Raw genomic sequence first — 19,982 nt, 5'->3', positions numbered from 1 at the left:
TTGTCTCTTGGCATTTCACCTGGCATATCATTTTCCACCGTGAATACCGTGGAGAAGGCGTTTTAATATATTCGCTTTTTCCTCGTCATTTACAACCATTCTTTCCTCACATTTTTTTAAGGGGCCTACACTTTCACTTATGATTCTTTTACTATTGACATAGTTGAAGAACAGTTTAGGATTAGTTTTACTCTCTTTAGCAAAGTGCTTCTCTGTTTCCATTTTGGCAGCTTTAATTAGTTTTTTAGATAAAGTATTTTTTTCCCTATAGTTTTTTAGAGCTTCAGCGGTGCCATCCGGCTTTAGTTGTGTAAATGCTTTCTTTTTTACTGTTAATTGCCCTTCTTCCTTCTTTGTTTAGCCACATTGAGTTTGTCCTATTTCTTGTCCTTTTATTCCCACAAGGTATAAACCGCTTACAGTGCCTATTTATGATATTCTTAAACATTTCCTATTTATTATCTGTATTCTTATTTCTGAGGACATTGTGCCAGTCAACCAGATTAAGGGCATCTCTAAGCTGGTCAAACTTTGCCTTCCTAAAGTTCAGTGTTTTTGTGACTCTCTGACAAGTCCCCCTAGCGAAAGACAAGTGAAACTGTACATTATTGTGGTCGCTATTTCCTAGATGCCCGACCACCTGCAGATTGTTATTCTGTCAGGTCTATTAGATAGTATTAGATCTAAAAGTGCTCCTCCTCTGGTTGGATTCTGCACCAATTGTGAAAGATAATTGTTCTTGGTTACTAACAGAAACCTGTTGCTTTTATGGGTTTCGCAGGTCTCCGTTTCCCAGTTAATATCCGGGTAATTAAAGTACCCCATAACAAGGACCTCATTATATGGGTTGCAGCTTCAGTTTAAAAAAAGAGAAAGTTGATGATCCATTATATAACCAACCAACTTGTTCATTCCAGGCCTAGAAGACTTGGTGCTGTCATTAAAAATCGTGGAGGACATACAAAATGATAGATGTAGAAGCTTTTGATGTGGGGTGTACTAATTTTTTATCAACTAATTTGTGTAAACCTTAAGATTTTGTAATGAAAGTTATATTAACCTAAATTACATGTTTTGATTACAAAAAAATGTTCCATGAAACTCAGTGTTGGCAACATTTTAGAAATTGTTCTTGTGTTCAGTGAGATATTAATAAAAATCTTGCCGATCAAAGGGGTGTACTCATTTATGCTGAGCAATGTTTATTAAAATTTATAAAACACAGAACATAATTACCGTTTCTTTCCTGCATGCTTCTCTCCTGTGTTACAAGATATGATTTATGTGTGAAAGATTTCCACCATTCTGAACATGCTTCTATGTGTGACTTCTCTCGTGTCTCACAAGATTTGATTTTTTTGCAAAGCATTTCTCACAGCGTGAACATGAATACGGCTTCTTTCCTGTATGAATTCGCTGATGTGTAATAAGACTCCCTTTAACCGTGAAAGATTTCCCACATTCTGAACATGAATATGGCTTTTCTCCTGTGTGGATTTTCTGATGTTTAACAAGTTGTGATTTCTCTGTAAAGCACCTTCCACATTGCAAACATGAAAAAGGTTTTTCTCCTGTGTGAATTCTTTGATGTATAATAAGATACCCTTTATCTGTAAAACATTTCCCACATTCTGAACATGAAAATGGCTTCTCTCCTGTATGAATTCTATGATGTTTAATAAGACTCTCTTGAGCCGTGAAAGACTTCCAACACAGTGAACATGAAAATGTATTTTCTCCCGTGTGGATTTTCTGATGTCTAATAAGATTTCTTTTATTTATAAAGCATTTCCCACAGTCAGAACATGAATATGGCTTCTCTCCTGTGTGAATTTTCTGATGTCTAATAAGACCCCCTTTATCTGTAAAACATTTCCCACATTCTGAACATGAATATGGCTTCTCTCCTGTGTGAATTTTCTGATGTCTAATAAGACTCCATTTATCTGTAAAACATTTCCCACATTCTGAACATGAATACGGCTTCTCTCCTGTATGAATTTTCTGATGTCTAATAAAACTTCCTTTATCTATAAAGCATTTTCCACATTCTGAACAGGAGTATGGCTTCTCTCCTGTGTGAATTCTTTCATGTATAGCAAGACTCCCTTTATCTGTGAAGGCCTTCCCACATTCCAAACATGAAAATGGCTTTTCTCCTGTGTGAACTCTCTCATGTGTAGCAAGAAATGATTTATATAAAAAACATTTCCCACATTCCGAACATGAAAATGGCTTTTCTTCTGTATGAATTCTCTCATGTATAACAAATTCTGATTTCTTTGTAAAACATTTCCCACATTCTGAACAGGAGTATGGCTTCTCCCCTTTGTGCCTTCTTTGTGTTAAAAAAACTAAGCTTTTAGTAAATTTCTTGTCACACTGAAATCTTGTATCCACTTTGTCACCTGGAATTATGGTAACAATACGAGATTGCTCAGGAGAGGGTTCCTCATGATTAGGAGGATTATAAGAAAGTGAAGTATTGTGAAGTCCAGGAGGTCCATGATGGGTAATGAGGTTTTCTCCATTAGAGTGCTTCCTGATATCTTCTTTTTCACAATTTAGTGATAAATTGTTATTCTCACAAAGATTACCTATAAGGATGAAAGATAGAGGGATTTCAATTTTTTTTTTTTATGGAGCTCACAATGAAAACCTTCATCAGTAATAGTACCAGTAATAAGGAAGACAACTACATGCCATAACATTAACACAATGACAGGTAAAGTGAGAAACACTTATAAACTGGTGACATTGGCACAAGTCAGGGGTGGTAGAGATTAGGCAGCAAATAGACAGCTCTTAAAGGAAATCGGTCATCCGGAATTACCCCCCTAATGTACCACCAGTGACATTTCACTCTCGTAGCAAGCTTCCTATCATGCCCTTAGTGTAGATACCGTAAGTGTCCACACAATTAGAAATGGAGCTTTAATATTTCAGCACCGGGGGCATGAAGAAGCCAGCGGTGAAACGCGAGTTGGGGTGGGGAGTTGCCACCGTTATTGATCTCCAGGTAGCTATACTACATATATATTTTTGGCTACAGTTTCTTTCCCTCTTCACTGTTAAGCTTTCATAAGCACGTGCAAAATTAGGGGACTGACTGTGCCATTTAGTTATTTATTTTGCTAGCATCTTGATTAATATGTTCCTGCACCTGGTTTAAGGTCTTGCTATACTATGCTAATTTAACTCTGGTGGAGTCTCTCTTGAAACAATCTACTTTTTTACGGTTGTCTTTGTTAGTATTTTTAATTATCAATAAATATTGTATATTTTTATTCTGGATCTCTTCTTGTTTCCGGTGATTATAATGACTGGAATGTTGGTTATAATACCCCATATGTGTCTGTGCAGTACTGCTTAGCAATATGGCGAGACTCAGGAGGGAAGAAGCGCTGTTTGACTCTTGGAGAACAAATTTTCATAGAATAGTTTGAGGACTCCATATATAGAGTACCTAAGTGGCAGAAGAGCAGAATTCCCCCTCAAGAGATCCCATTTTGGTAAGTACACCACTGAAAATTTATCTACAGGTGTACAGAAAACATAAATATCTTTGTGAGATGTTAGCCAGTAGATAGAAAAATATTTAGAATTGAGAGTCCTCAGTGGTTGATACCGAGACTATGCCTGATGAAGATACCTGAGTAGTCTTGAAAGCTTGAAATTCCTTACCATCTTTTCAGTTAGCCATTGAAAGGTATCAACCACTGAGGACTCTCAATTCTAAATATTTTTCTACAGGTGTAGTGATGAATTTGAATCAGTGTGTGTTTTCCAGAAGTGAGAAGCAATGGATGTTGCCAAGTGAACATGCAATTATGCCATTATAGTTCCCGGATATATTTTAGTGCCTGGTACGTTGTAGTGCGTGTACACGGCAGCGTCCAGTACATTGTAGTGCCCTCTACATTGTAGTGCCCAGTACTATGCTGTGCCCGTACATTGTTGTGTCCCGTACATTGTAGTGCCACGTACACTATAGTGTCCCGTACATTGAAGAATCCAGTACATTTTAGTGCCTGTATACTGTAGTGCCCAGTACTTTGTTGTGCCCTGTACATTGTAGTGCCACGTATATTGTAGTGCCCAGCACATTAGTGTCAGCCTCCTAGTGGCAGCAGCATACACCCCATGGTTCCTGTGTCCCCCAATGAGAGGCGATAAAGAAATTGTAGTGCCCAGCACATTATGCTCAGCTCGTGTCTGGAGACACGCACCCCGTAAATGAAGTGGGGATCCTTGGTACATTAATATTAAATATATCAACCCTAAATGCGGTTTAGGAACTCTGTGGGGCTCGGGAAGAGAAGGTATTTGGATTTAAGAGCTCATATTTTGGTGGATTTCTTTTGTTGGTAGCCACATCACTTTTCCAAAGCCTTTGTGCTATCAGTAATGTGGACACCTCCTACATTTATGTTAACAAATGATGAACAAATGATGAACCTTAGTTGGGACTTTTTTTTTTGGGTTGACTAGAAGCTTTTATCGGAGGCATTTTGAGGTAAACGTTTTGGATCACATTTATCCTGTGCTCTACGCTGAGAACTTACATCAGGGTTTCCACTACATCTACAAAATACGTGATTCAGATGACACTTCCGATGCATCCATTCCCTATAATGAGGCAGCAGAGTTACTCTAGACTCTGTCTGGCCTTTGTTTAGTGGTATCCTTCTTTTCAAACATACACAAAACTGTCACCCTTTCATACACGCTTAAAAAGATGGTCACCGCTGAATCATAAGACAGAGTGCATCCACAGTGTCTCCATCTTCCTTATTATAGGGAATATTCCAACAGAGGTTCTGTCTGAATCACAAGCTCAGACATTTATATGGCAGCACAAGGACTTATGTAAGAAAAACATGAAAGTACAGGATGGCAGTAATATTAAAAAATGTATAATTAGAAAAATTAAATATGTGCTTCCTAAATCATTAAAAAGAGGTTTGAAGGCGGCCCCGTTATTCATCGGTGCACCGCTGGACTCTGTACAGGAGCAGCCGCGCCATCACCGGACACTTATGTAGTGAACAGTGAATGAAGCTTCACTGCACTGGAGACTTCACATGATATCACACATCGGTCATCATTGTCACATGCTGGCCATTATTACAGACTAGACATTATGACATACCTGTGGAAACATCTCCAGGAATCTCCTCCTTCCCGTCACTCACACACGGCTGATCTCCCCTCGTCATCGCTTCTTCTTCTGTCTCCTCCTTCACTTTATTCTTAGTCGGATCTTCCTCCTGATATATCAGATGTAACAATCAGCACAATACAAGAAACCACCAAAATATGTGACACCTATGACCTCGATCAGAAATGTCCTTGATATACAGATCCGGTACAGGGCTCAGCGCCGTCTACCTGATGATCCTCTGGGATGTTGTGATTCTCCTCCGGACAGTCCTGGGGATACAGAGGACGGGGACATCTTTCTGGTGGATTTTTTTCCATGAGTTTATCTGTAGGAAACACACAGTGATGGAATACAGTGGCATGTTAACCCCGTCATCCCGAAGCCTGTTTTCACCTTCCTGACCAGGCCAACTTTTACAATTCTGACCATTGTCGCTTTATGAAGTCATATCTCTAGAATGCTTCAACGGATCCCGCTGATTCTGAGAATGCTTTCTCGTGACATATTGTACATTATGATAGTGGTAAAAGTTCTTTGATATGACTTAGCACTTAATAGGTAAAAAAAAAAAAGAAAATTTGGCGAACATTTCACAATTTTCAAACTTTTAATTTTTATATCCTTAAATCATAGAGTGGTGTCACACAAAATACTGAATAAGTAACATTTCCCACATGTCTACTTTACATCAGCACAATTTTTGAAACAATTTTTTTGTTAGGAAATTATAAGGGTTAAAAGTTGACCAGCGATTTTTCATTTTTCCAACAAAATTTACAAAACCATTTTTTAGGAACCACATCACATTTGAAGTTACTTTGAGGGGTCTATATAATAGAAATTACCAAAAAATTACTCCATTCTAAAAACTGCACCCCTCAAGGTGCTCAAAACCACATTCAAGAAGTTTATTAACCCTTCTGGTGCTTCACAGGAATTTTTGGAATGTGGAAGAAAAAAATAAACATTTACTTTTCTTTCACAAAAATTTTCATGAGACCTAATTTTTTTTTACTTTCACAAGGGTAAACAGGAGAAAATGGACCATGCATTTTGTTTTGCAATTTCTCCTGAGTATGCCGATACCCCATATGTGGGGGAAATCTAATGTTTGGGCACACGGCAGAGCTCGGAAGGGAAGGAGCGCCATTTCACTTTTTCAATGTAAAATTTGCTGGCATAATTAGCAGTCGCCATGTTGCGTTTGGAGAGCACCTGCCATGTGCCTAAACAGTGGAACTCCCCATAGAGACACCATTTTGGAACCTAAACTCCTTAGGGAACTCATCTAGATGTCTAGATGTGTATTGAGCACCTTGAACCCCAAGGTGCTTCACAGAAATTTATGACGTTAAGCTGTGAAAAAAAAAAAAAAAAAGCTTGAAATTTTGCATTTTTGTAAGGGTATCAATAGAAATTTCTCCATACAATTTGTTGTGCAATTCCTCACGAGTACACCGATTATGTGGGGGAATACTACTGTTTGGGTGCATGGGAAGGCTTGAAAGGGAAGGAGCACCATTTGACTTTTTAAATGTAAAATTTGCTAGAGTAATTAGCGAATGCCTTATAACGTTTGGAGAGCCCCTGATGTGCTTAAACAGTGGAAACCCCCCACAAGTGACCCCATTTTGGAAATTATAACCCTTGGGAATTTATCTACAGGTGTAGTAAAGATTTTGACTCCATGCATGTTTTCCAGAAACAGGCAGCAGTGGATGCAAATTGCCGCTGCAGTGACCAGTACGCTGTAGTGACCAGTACATTATGCCCAGCTCATGCTTCTGGAGACATGCACCCATAAATTAGGCGGACTCTCATCACTAAAGAAATGCCAAACATGTGGGCACTAAATGTTGTTTAGGCACACCTGGGCTCAGAAGGGAGGGGGGCATTTGGATTTGGGAGTGCAGAATTTCTTTTTTTTCTCGCTTTTCCAGAGTCTTTGTGCTACCAGTAAGGTGGAAGCCCCTATATTTCAGTTAACAGATGACAGACCTGAGTGGGGACTTGCTTTTTTTGTGGATTGAGTTGAAGCTTTTATTGGGAACATTTTACATAATGTTTGGGATCACATTTATCCTGCACTCTACGTTGAGCACTTACTTTGGGGTTTACATCTAAATATCTGAGTGACGTGATTCAGATGAAACCCCTGAGGGATCCATTCACTATAATGAGGCAGCAATTACTCTTGACTCCGTCTGGCCTCTGATCAGTGGTGTCCTTTTCAGAAGTGCACAAAACTGTGGCCTTTTATGCAATCCTAAAAAGACGGACACCGCCGGAACACAGGTCCTATGGCGTCCACAGTGCCTCCATCTGCCTCATTATAGGGAATCTTCCACCGGGGGTTCTGTCTGAATCACGTATTTCAGAGATTTACACAGAAACTCCGATGTAAGCGCTCAGCGTAGAGCGCAGGATAAATGTGCCGAACCTTACTGCGATCTTTGGGAGGCAGAATGAAAAAAAAAAAATAGCATGTGAAGAATTGGTTTTATTTTTTACACCGTTCCTCGTGCAGGATAAGTGATTAGATGACTTTATTCTTCGGGTCGGTGCGATTACAGCGATACCAGATTTATAGTGGGTTTTTTCAGGAACTGCTTTTTGTCTTTTTTTTTTTTTTTTTTATACTGTTCCGCATGTGGCAAAATTGATAAAGCAGTTTTATTCTTTGGGTCAGTATGATTACAGCAATACCACATTTACATCTTTTTTTATATTTTGGTGCTTTTACACAATAAAAACTATTCTATATAAAAAGTAATTATTTTTACATACCTTTATTCTGAGAGCTATAACTTTTTTATTTTTCTGCTGAAGGAGATGTATAGGGGCTTCTTTTTGGCGGGACAAGATGACATTTTCAGTGGTACAATTTTTATTTACAGCCGTCTTTTTGAACACGTTTTATTGCACTTTTTGTTCGGTGGTATGATAAAGCATTGTTTTTTGCCTAGTTTTTTATTTTTTTGACGGCGTTCATTGAAGGCAGGGCCAGCGTCAGCACCCGGCGAATCCGGGCAAGGGCCGGGGCGGGGGGGGGGGGGGGGGAGGTTTGGCCCATTTATGGTAGTAACAGTAAATTACACACACACACACACACTGATGCGCTCCTGGGGGCCGGACTACATCCCCGTGCTGTGTCTGTGTGTGACAGTCAACTCCCAGCCAGCCAGGACTCGGAGGCGCCGAAGCGGAGCACATCCGTCATCCCCGCCCGGCCGCAAGCCGCACAGATCTCCTGCGCAGCTGCAGGAATACTCAGTCACCCCCGTCACCATGGATACGAGTCACTTCCGCCAGCCAGCGGTCATCCGTGTAATCACTTCTGGCCGGGTGAGAGCTCATCCTAAGAGCTCATCCACCGTCCACTCCAGGTCCAGCGCCAAGCAGCAGTCAGGTGCAAGGACGGTGCACCCTCTGTCCACAACGGGGGCAACAGCCAGGTCCAGCGCCAAGCAAGATGAGCAGCAGTCAGGTGCACGGACGATGCACGCACCCTCTGGCCACAACGGGGGCAACGGCGTGACGGTGAACTGAAGCAGTGGGTGAGCGTGTCTTCCACTTGGGATGTGTTATACTACGTGGCTGTGTTATATACTACTTGGGCTGCCTGTGTTATATACTACGTGGGCTGTGTTATATACTACTTGGGCTGTTATATACTGCGTGGCTGTGCTATATACGTGGCTGTGCTATATACTATGTAGCTGTGTGTTATATACTACGTGTATGTGGGCTGTGCTATATACTACGTGGCTGTGTGTTACATACTACTTGGGCTGTGTTATATACTGCGTGGCTGTGCTATATATAACGTGGCAAGTGTGATATACTACATGGGCTGTGTTATATATTACGTGGCTGTGTGTTATATGCTACGTGGACTGTGTTAGATGCTACGTGGCTGTGCTATACACTACGTGGCTGTGTTATATGCTATGTGACTGCTATATGCTACGTGGGCTGTGTTATACACCACATGCCTGTGCTATATCCTACGTGGGCTGTGCTATATACTACGTGGGCTGTGTTATATACTACTTGGGCTGTGTTATAAACTGTGTGGCTGTGCTATATACTACGTGGCTGTGTGTTAAACTACGTGACTGTGTGATATACTATGTGGCTGTGTGTTATATACTACGTTTGTGGGCTGTGCTATATACTACGTGGCTGTGTGTTATATACTACTTGGGCTGTGTTATATACTGCGTGGCTGTGCTATATACAGCGTGGCTGTGTGTTATATACTACGTCTGTGGGCTGTGCTATATACTACGTGGCTGTGTGTTATATACTACTTGGGCTGTGTTATATACTGCGTGGCTGTGCTATATACAGAGTGGCTGTGTGTTATATACTACGTTTGTGGGCTGTGCTATATACTACGTGGCTGTGTGTTATATACTACTTGGGCTGTGTTATATACTGCGTGGCTGTGCTATATACAGCGTGGCTGTGTGTTATATACTACGTTTGTGGGCTGTGCTATATACTACGTGGCTGTGTGTTATATACTACTTGGGCTGTGTTATATACTGCGTGGCTGTGCTATATACAGCGTGGCTGTGTGTTATATACTACGTTTGTGGGCTGTGCTATATACTACGTGGCTGTGTGTTATATACTACTTGGGCTGTGTTATATACTGCGTGGCTGTGCTATATACAGCGTGGCTGTGTGTTATATACTACGTTTGTGGGCTGTGCTATATACTACGTGGCTGTGTGTTATATACTACTTGGGCTGTGCTATATACAGCGTGGCTGCGTTATATACTACGTGGGCTGCGCTAGATACTACGTGGGCTGCGCTAGATACTACGTGGGCTGCGCTAGATACTACGTGGGCTGCGCTAGATACTACGTGGGCTGCGCTAGATACTACGTGGGCTGCGCTAGATACTACGTGGGCTGCGCTAGATACTACGTGGGCTGCGCTAGATACTACGTGGGCTGCGCTAGATACTACGTGGGCTGCGCTAGATACTACGTGGGCTGCGCTAGATACTACGTGGGCTGCGCTAGATACTACGTGGGCTGCGCTAGATACTACGTGGGCTGCGCTAGATACTACGTGGGCTGCGCTAGATACTACGTGGGCTGCGCTAGATACTACGTGGGCTGCGCTAGATACTACGTGGGCTGCGCTAGATACTACGTGGGCTGCGCTAGATACTACGTGGGCTGCGCTAGATACTACGTGGGCTGCGCTAGATACTACGTGGGCTGCGCTAGATACTACGTGGGCTGCGCTAGATACTACGTGGGCTGCGCTAGATACTACGTGGGCTGCGCTAGATACTACGTGGGCTGCGCTAGATACTACGTGGGCTGCGCTAGATACTACGTGGGCTGCCCTAGATACTACGTGGGCTGCCCTAGATACTACGTGGGCTGCCCTAGATACTACGTGGGCTGCCCTAGATACTACGTGGGCTGCGCTAGATACTACGTGGGCTGCGCTAGATACTACGTGGGCTGCGCTAGATACTACGTGGGCTGCGCTAGATACTACGTGGGCTGCGCTAGATACTACGTGGGCTGCGCTAGATACTACGTGGGCTGCGCTAGATACTACGTGGGCTGCGCTAGATACTACGTGGGCTGCGCTAGATACTACGTGGGCTGCGCTAGATACTACGTGGGCTGCGCTAGATACTACGTGGGCTGCGCTAGATACTACGTGGGCTGCGCTAGATACTACGTGGGCTGCGCTAGATACTACGTGGGCTGCGCTAGATACTACGTGGGCTGCGCTAGATACTACGTGGGCTGCGCTAGATACTACGTGGGCTGCGCTAGATACTACGTGGGCTGCGCTAGATACTACGTGGGCTGCGCTAGATACTACGTGGGCTGCGCTAGATACTACGTGGGCTGCGCTAGATACTACGTGGGCTGCGCTAGATACTACGTGGGCTGCGCTAGATACTACGTGGGCTGCGCTAGATACTACGTGGGCTGCGCTAGATACTACGTGGGCTGCGCTAGATACTACGTGGGCTGCGTTAGATACTACGTGGGCTGCGCTAGATACTACGTGGGCTGCGCTAGATACTACGTGGGCTGCGCTAGATACTACGTGGGCTGCGCTAGATACTACGTGGGCTGCGCTAGATACTACGTGGGCTGCGCTAGATACTACGTGGGCTGCGCTAGATACTACGTGGGCTGCGCTAGATACTACGTGGGCTGCGTTAGATACTACGTGGGCTGCGCTAGATACTACGTGGGCTGCGCTAGATACTACGTGGGCTGCGCTAGATACTACGTGGGCTGCGCTAGATACTACGTGGGCTGCGCTAGATACTACGTGGGCTGCGCTAGATACTACGTGGGCTGCGCTAGATACTACGTGGGCTGCGCTAGATACTACGTGGGCTGCGCTAGATACTACGTGGGCTGCGCTAGATACTACGTGGGCTGCGCTAGATACTACGTGGGCTGCGCTAGATACTACGTGGGCTGCGCTAGATACTACGTGGGCTGCGCTAGATACTACGTGGGCTGCGCTAGATACTACGTGGGCTGCGCTAGATACTACGTGGGCTGCGCTAGATACTACGTGGGCTGCGTTAGATACTACGTGGGCTGCGTTAGATACTACGTGGGCTGCGTTAGATACTACGTGGGCTGCGTTAGATACTACGTGGGCTGCGTTAGATACTACGTGGGCTGCGTTAGATACTACGTGGGCTGCGTTAGATACTACGTGGGCTGCGCTAGATACTACGTGGGCTGCGCTAGATACTACGTGGGCTGCGCTAGATACTACGTGGGCTGCGTTAGATACTACGTGGGCTGCGTTAGATACTACGTGGGCTGCGTTAGATACTACGTGGGCTGCGTTAGATACTACGTGGGCTGCGTTAGATACTACGTGGGCTGCGTTAGATACAACGTGGGCTGCGTTAGATACTACGTGGGCTGCGTTAGATACTACGTGGGCTGCGTTATATGCTACGTGGGCTGTGCAATTCAATATACTACGTGGCTGTGTTATATGCTATATGGCTGTGCTATATGCTACGTGGGCTGTGTTATATACTATGTGGGCGGTGTTATATGCCACATGCCTGTGCTATATCCTACGTGGGCTGTGTTATATACTACGTGGGCTGTGTTATATACTACTTGGGCTGTGTTATATACTACGTGGCCGTGCCATATACTACGTGGGCTGAGTTATATGCTACATGGGCTGTGCTATATGCTACGTGGGCTGTGTTATATACTACGTGGGCTGTGTTATATGCCACATGTCTGTGCTATATTTACGTGGGCTGTGTTATATGCTACGTGGCTGTGCTATATTTCTCTGCTGCATCTGTGCATCATGAATCGTGGTATGTGTTAAAGGAGGGGGGCCTTCTGAGACTCTTTCGCCAGGGGCCCTCAAAAACCTGGAGCCGGCCCTGATTGAAGGGGTTAACAAGTAGGATAGTATTATGGAGCGGGTTGTTATGGACGCGGCGATACCAAATATGTGTACTTTTATCCTTTTTTTTTATTTTTTTACAAAAATAAGTTTATTGGAAATATACATACATATTTTTTCTTTATTTTTTACACATTATAATATATATATATATATATATATATATATGTGTATGTATATATATGTATATATATATATATATATATATATATATATATATATATGTATGTATGTATGTATGTATGTATGTATGTATGTATGTATGTATGTATGTATGTATGTATATATATATATATATATATATATAAACTTTTTTACATTGTCCCAGTATTGGACATAACTAAATAATGTCAGATCGCTGATCTGACACTTTGCTCCGCTTAGTATCAGATCAGGATCTGACAGGCAGGGAAGGAGGCATCTCAGGTCCTGCTCTCAGCAGGCACTTACAAGCCACCTCCCTGCAGGACCCCACGGCCATCTTGGTGCCTAGGGTTTCCATAGAGACCCTCAGGACGCTATCGCAGAGGGGTTAAATGCCTGCGATTGGCGCTAGCACTGATCGTGGACATTGTTGCGGGGTGTCAGCGGTCACATACAGCTGACAACCGCACCTGATCGCCTTTTGAATTGTCCTATTTTCCTTTCTGTAATTTATTAAATTGAAAAAATGATCAAACAATATATATATATACAGGTCCTTCTCAAAAAATTAGCATATAGTGTTAAATTTCATTATTTACCATAATGTAATGATTACAATTAAACTTTCATATATTATAGATTCATTATCCACCAACTGAAATTTGTCACGTCTTTTATTGTTTTAATACTGATGATTTTGGCATACAACTCCTGATAACCCAAAAAACCTGTCTCAATAAATTAGCATATCAAGAAAAGGTTCTCTAAACGACCTATTACCCTAATCTTCTGAATCAACTAATTAACTCTAAACACATGCAAAAGATACCTGAGGCTTTTATAAACTCCCTGCCTGGTTCATTACTCAAAACCCCCATCATGGGTAAGACTAGCGACCTGACAGATGTCAAGAAGGCCATCATTGACACCCTCAAGCAAGAGGGTAAGACCCAGAAAGAAATTTCTCAACAAATAGGCTGTTCCCAGAGTGCTGCATCAAGGCACCTCAATGGTAAGTCTGTTGGAAGGAAACAATGTGGCAGAAAACACTGTACAACGAGAAGAGGACACCGGACCCTGAGGAAGATTGTGGAGAAGGACCGATTCCAGACCTTGGGGAACCTGAGGAAGCAGTGGACTGAGTCTGGTGTGGAAACATCCAGAGCCACCGTGCACAGGCGTGTGCAGGAAATGGGCTACAGGTGCCGAAATGGGCTACAGGTGCCGCATTCCCCAGGTAAAGCCACTTTTGAACCATAAACAGCGGCAGAGGCGCCTGACCTGGGCTACAGAGAAGCAGCACTGGACTGTTGCTAAGTGGTCCCAAGTACTTTTTTCTGATGAAAGCAAATTTTGCATGTCATTCGGAAATCAAGGTGCCAGAGTCTGGAGGAAGACTGGGGAGAAGGAAATGCCAAAATGCCTGAAGTCCAGTGTCAAGTACCCACAGTCAGTGATGGTGTGGGGTGCCATGTCAGCTGCTGGTGTTGGTCCACTGTGTTTCATCAAGGGCAGGGTCAATGCAGCTAGCCATCAGGAGATTTTGGAGCACTTCATGCTTCCATCGGCTGAAATGCTTTATGGAGATGAAGATTTCATTTTTCAGCACGACCTGGCACCTGCTCACAGTGCCAAAACCACAGGTAAATGGTTTACTGACCATGGTATTACTGTGCTCAATTGGCCTGCCAACTCTCCTGACCTGAACCCCATAGAGAATCTGTGGGATATTGTGAAGAGAAAGTTGAGAGACGCAAGACCCAACACTCTGGATGAGCTTAAGGCCGCTATTGAAGCATCCTGGGCCTCCATAACATCTCAGCAGTGTCACAGGCTGATTGCCTCCATGCCACGCCGCATTGAAGCAGTCATTTCTGCCAAAGGATTCCCGACCAAGTATTGAGTGCATAACTGAACATTATTATTTGATGGTTTTTTTGTTTGTTATTAAAAAACACTTTTATTTGATTGGATGGGTGAAATATGCTAATTTATTGAGACAGGTTTTTTGGGTTATCAGGAGTTGTATGCCAAAATCATCAATATTAAAACAATAAAAGACGTGACAAATTTCAGTTGGTGGATAATGAATCTATAATATATGAAAGTTTAATTGTAATCATTACATTATGGTAAATAATGAAATTTAACACTATATGCTAATTTTTTGAGAAGGACCTGTATATATATATATATATATATATATATATATATATATATATATATATATATATATTTTACTTAAAATACAAAGAAAATGTGTATTCTTTAAGTTTAAGCCTATTAGAGATCATTTCATTTTCAACAGCAATTTTGACCAAGGGTGCCCAAACTTTTACATACTACTGTAGCAGGGGACCCCAACCCGTAGCTCGCGAGCCACATGTGGCTCGCCTGCCCCTGAAATGTGGCTCGTCGACGAGCACAGTAAAAAAAAAAAGTCCCTAGGGAGCCGCCCCGCTGCCTGTAATACCCACCCAGGGCGGGCGTCAGCACCCAGGCAAGTGGCGGGTCCCTGAGCAGGCAGGGGGCCCACTCGCCGTCGGGGACACTGACGCGCTATAGTGACGGCCCCCGTGACTGGTCCCCCGCCTGCTCCAGGCCCCAGCACTTGCGATACTTACCTCTCCCTGTTCCAGCGCTGCAGCGTCTTCCATCCTCTGACTGTGACGTTCAGGTCAGAGGGCGCGATGACGTCACCAGTGTGCGCCCCCTGCCTGAGCAGTCACAGCGCAGAGCAGGAAGACGCTGAGGTTTCCAGAGCAGCGACAAGCAACGAGAGGTAAGTATTTCATTTTTTTTTATATTTGGAGCAATATATGGGGACCATCAGTCGGGGCCCAAATATGGAGCATTATATGGGGCCAGTAATATAGGGAGCATCTCATGGGGCCAGTAATACAGGGAGCATCCTATGGGGCCAGTAATATAGGAAGCATCTTATGGGGCCAGTAATATAGGGAGCATCTTATGGGGCCAGTAATATAGTGAGCATCTTATGGGGCCAGTAATATAGTGAGCATCTCATGGGGCCAGTAATATAGGGAGCATCTCATGGGGCCAGTAATATAGGGAGCATCTCATGGGGCCAGTAATATAGGGAGCATCTTATGGGGCAAGTAATATAGGGAGCATCTTATGGGGCCAGTAATATAGGGAGCATCTTATGGGGCAAGTAATATAGGGAGCATCTTATGGGGCCAGTAATATAGGGAGCAGTATATGGGGCCAGTAATATAGGGAGCATTATATGGGGCCAATAATATAGGGAGCATCTTATGGGGCCAGGAATATAGGGAGCATCCTTTGGGGCAAGTAATATAGGGAGCATCCTATGGGGCAAGTAATATAGGGAGCATCTTATGGGGCCAGTAATATAGGGAGCATCTTATGGGGCCAGTAATATAGGGAGCATCTTATGGGGCCAGTAATATAGGGAGCATCTTATGGGGCCAGTAATATAGGGAGCATCTTATGGGGCCAATTTAATAGGAAGCATCTTATGGGGCTAATTTTATAAGGAGCATGCTATGGGGCCAATTTAATAGGGAGCATCTTATGGGGCCAATTCTATAGGGAGCATCTTATGGGGCCAATTTAATATGGAGCATCTTATGGGGCCAATTGTATAGGGAGCATCTTATGGGGCCAATTTAATAGGGAGCATCTTATGGGGCTAATTCCATATGGAGCAGTATATGGGGCCAATTCCATATGGAGCAGTATATGGGGCCAATTCCATAGGTGGCACTAGAGTTAAATTTGCATAACAATAATGTAAAATAAATAAGAATAGAGTGAAAGTGAAAATCTGCATGTTATTATTAATGCCTTCTCTAGGTTTTTCTGCGACTATCTGCATTGTGGCTCTCGACCAACTTTCATAGCGGAATGTGGCTCTCAAGGTAAGAAAGGTTGGGGACCCCTGCACTATAGATTGTGTCATGTTATGATGAGATGATGGGAGTAGTAGTAGGTGACCACAGAACAGACATGACAGTCTCCCCTCCTCACCCTGCTGATCGGCCCATATTGCGATCGCCTCTTGTCCTCCATGTATAACCTCAACCTGAATATCAATCAGATCTTCACCCTAAAAAGAAAAATGTAAGATGAGCTCAGGTCCCATCACTTCATGGTCAGATGTTGTGGAGGCTTCAGTGTCATCTACCTGATGATCCTCCGGGATGTTGTGATTCTCCTCTGGACAGTCCTGGGGACACAGAGGACGGGGACATCTCTCTGGTGGATTTCTCCTCCTGGATCCATCTGTGGAGACACAGACTGAATACATCACCTGCCGTGTATCTGTCTATATATGGGACACGTCGCTCAGAACCAGTAATTCTAGGTTTATGTATCAGGGACTAAATTACATTGTTGTGGTCCTCACCACCGGTACCGAGGTCCCAGCACATAGTAGCCCCAAGTATGAAGTGATGATCAGCGAGGCCAAAGCCTAATGCTCTCTGCTCTGCACCCGGCTGATGAGGACCCTGAGGAGGTGAACAGAGAAGACCCTCGTCAGTCAGATGGAGGAGCCGTACTAAGAAACACAACTTCTCCAAGTTTCCCTGCACCAGGGATGGAATCACAGAGGAGCTGGAGAAAGCTCCACATTTCTATCCAGCGGTTTCTTATCTCCTAATGCGCCGTTATGGAGATTAGGGGAAGGACAGTTACCATTTACCAGTGATTGTTTTTTGATACCTCATGATGTCACCATGAGGACACGGCCTCCCTCCTGGAGAGGGTCCTCTGGGATCACTCTAAGAGGAGAGAACCTGCCGTCCTCCTATTAAAACACGAGTTACTGCATTTTTATTCTTCTTTAAATAGAGAAAAATCTCAACATTCACCTCGATGTAAACACTAAAATAGGCAGCAAGTGCGCGGAAAGTTCTGAGTTTGACTCTATGAGGAAAGTGCACATGTACTGCTAACGGATGACGTCACAAAGCCCGAGAGGACGGTGTTGTAGGTGCACCCGGTACGCAGCGGTTAGCGCCCATCAATGTGTAGAAAGGACAACTAGAGAGCAGGCACCGGGGTCATGGGCGTTTACTGATGTACACGGGGAGCCAAGGAGAGATTGTCTGGTCAGATTCCACAGAAAAGCCCCATAATACATATTGTACTGAACGAACAACCCTTTACGAGAGACTTAGGCCGGCGTCACACTCAGCGTATAAAAATACGGTCCGTATATTACGGCCGTAATACGCAGAAAAGTCCCCAAAATAGTGGTCCGTATCTCCTCCGTAGGCAGGGTGTGTCAGCGTATTTTGCGCATGGCATCCTCCGTATGTAGTCCGTATGGCATCCGTACTGCGTGTTTTTCTCGCAGGCTTGCAAAACCAACATACGGATTTACAACGGATCCATGGGCTCAAAAGATCATAAAAACATACACACACACACACATTATATATATATATATATATATATATATATATATATATATATATATATATATATATATATATATATATATAATTAGTCAGTAGACACATATATGTATATATATTATTATTTCATCCAGCGCTAGATAGAAAAAGCCGGCAATTGAATCACCGGCTTTAAAGCTATCTCCTTCCTAAACCCGACATGATATGAGACCTGGTTACATACAGTAAACCATCTCATATACCCATTTTTTTGCATATTCCACACTACTAATGTTAGTAGTGTGTATGTGCAAAATTTGGGCTCTGTAGCTATTAAATTAAAGGGTTAAATGGCGGAAAAAATTGGCGTGGGCTTCCGCGCAATTTTCTCCGCCAGAGTAGTAAAGCCAGTGACTGAGGGCAGATATTAATAGCCTGGAGAGGGTCCATGGTTTTTGCCCCCAACCCCCCCCCCCCCCCGGCTAAAAACATCTGCCCCCAGCCACCCCAGAAAAGGCGTGGGCTCCCGCACAATTTTCTCCGCCAGAGTAGTAAAGCCAGTGACTGAGGGCAGATATTAATAGCCTGGAGAGGGTCCACGGTTATTGGCCCCCCCCTGGCTAAAAACACTATAAACCAACAATATACATACCTTCCGTTGATCTGTAACGTCCCACGATGTAAATCAATGACCTATATTTACCTTCATTTGCGGTGATGCGCCCTCTGCTGGATGTCCCTCGAGCGTGGGAACTTTCCTGGAAAGCTCCCAGGCTCGAGTTCATATGAGGACATCCAGCAGAGGGCGCATCACCGCAAATGAAGGTAAATATAGGTCATTGACCTACATTACCTTCATTCCCCGGGGTTTTACAGCCACGAACACAGCTGCATTAGCAGAGCTCCTGGCTGTAAAATATTTTAATCCCTTCAGATGGATTTACATCGTGGGACGTTACAGATCAACGGAAGGTATGTATATTGTTGGTTTATTATTTTTTCTTTGTTACAGAGCAAGGGTCTTCAGGTGGATTGAGAGAACAATAAAATATTAATACAACCTTTGTGTTTATTTCATTAAAATAATGTATGTGTGTGTGTGATTTTTAACCCTTTCATTCAATTGGATTAATAATGAATAGGTGTCATAATTGACGCCTCTCCATTATTAATTTGGCTTAATGTCACCTTACAATAGCAAGGTGGCATTAACCCTTCATTACCCCATATCCCACCGCTACACGGGAATGGGAAGAGAGTGGCCAAGTGCCAGAATAGGCGCATCTTCCAGATGTGCCTTTTCTGGTGTGGCTGGGGGCAGATGTTTTTAGCCGGGGCAGCACATTAACCCCCGGCACACCGCGATCAAACATGATCGCGATGTGCCGGCGGTGCAGGGAAGCATCGCGCAGGGAGGGGGCTCCCTGCGTGCTTCCCTGAGACCCCCGCAGCAACGCGATGTGATCGCGTTGCTCCGAGGGTCTCTTACCTCCCTCCCTGCAGCAAGTCCCGGATCCAAGATGGCCGCGGATCCGGGTCCTGCAGGGAGGGAGGTGCCTTAAAAAGTGCCTGCTCAGAGCAGGCACTTTGTAACGCTGCAGCGCTGTTTGACAGATCGGTGATCTGTCAGAGTGCTGTGCAAACTGTCAGATCACCGATCTGTATTGTCCCCCCCTGGGACAAAGTAATAAAAATTTTTTACAAGTGTGTAAAAAAAAAAAAAAACCCTAAATAATGAAAAAAAAAATATATATATATTATTCCCATAAATACATTTCTTTATCTAAATAAAAAAAAAAAACAATAAAAGTACACATATTTAGTATCGCCGCGTC

General features: G+C 43.7%; 1 protein-coding gene across 1 annotated transcript in view; it reads right to left on the bottom strand.

Moving 5' to 3' along the window:
* The window catches only part of LOC138658302 (zinc finger protein 91-like), a 117,449-nt gene extending 100,600 nt beyond the window's left edge, over window positions 1-16,849 (bottom strand). Inside the window, exons 1-4 of the mRNA XM_069745778.1 lie at window positions 16,775-16,849; window positions 5,392-5,489; window positions 5,153-5,270; window positions 1,319-2,597 (exon numbers count right to left, since the gene is read on the bottom strand). Of these exons, the coding sequence (XP_069601879.1) occupies window positions 1,319-2,597; window positions 5,153-5,270; window positions 5,392-5,481 (1,487 nt within the window). The 5' untranslated portion in view covers window positions 5,482-5,489; window positions 16,775-16,849. The remainder of the gene's footprint in view (window positions 1-1,318; window positions 2,598-5,152; window positions 5,271-5,391; window positions 5,490-16,774) is intronic.
* Window positions 16,850-19,982: the final 3,133 nt, after the last annotated feature.

Source organism: Ranitomeya imitator, chromosome 1, assembly GCF_032444005.1.
Source record: "Ranitomeya imitator isolate aRanImi1 chromosome 1, aRanImi1.pri, whole genome shotgun sequence".
NCBI classification, from domain to species: Eukaryota; Metazoa; Chordata; class Amphibia; order Anura; family Dendrobatidae; genus Ranitomeya; species Ranitomeya imitator.
This window is presented reverse-complemented; position numbering and strand designations above follow the sequence as displayed.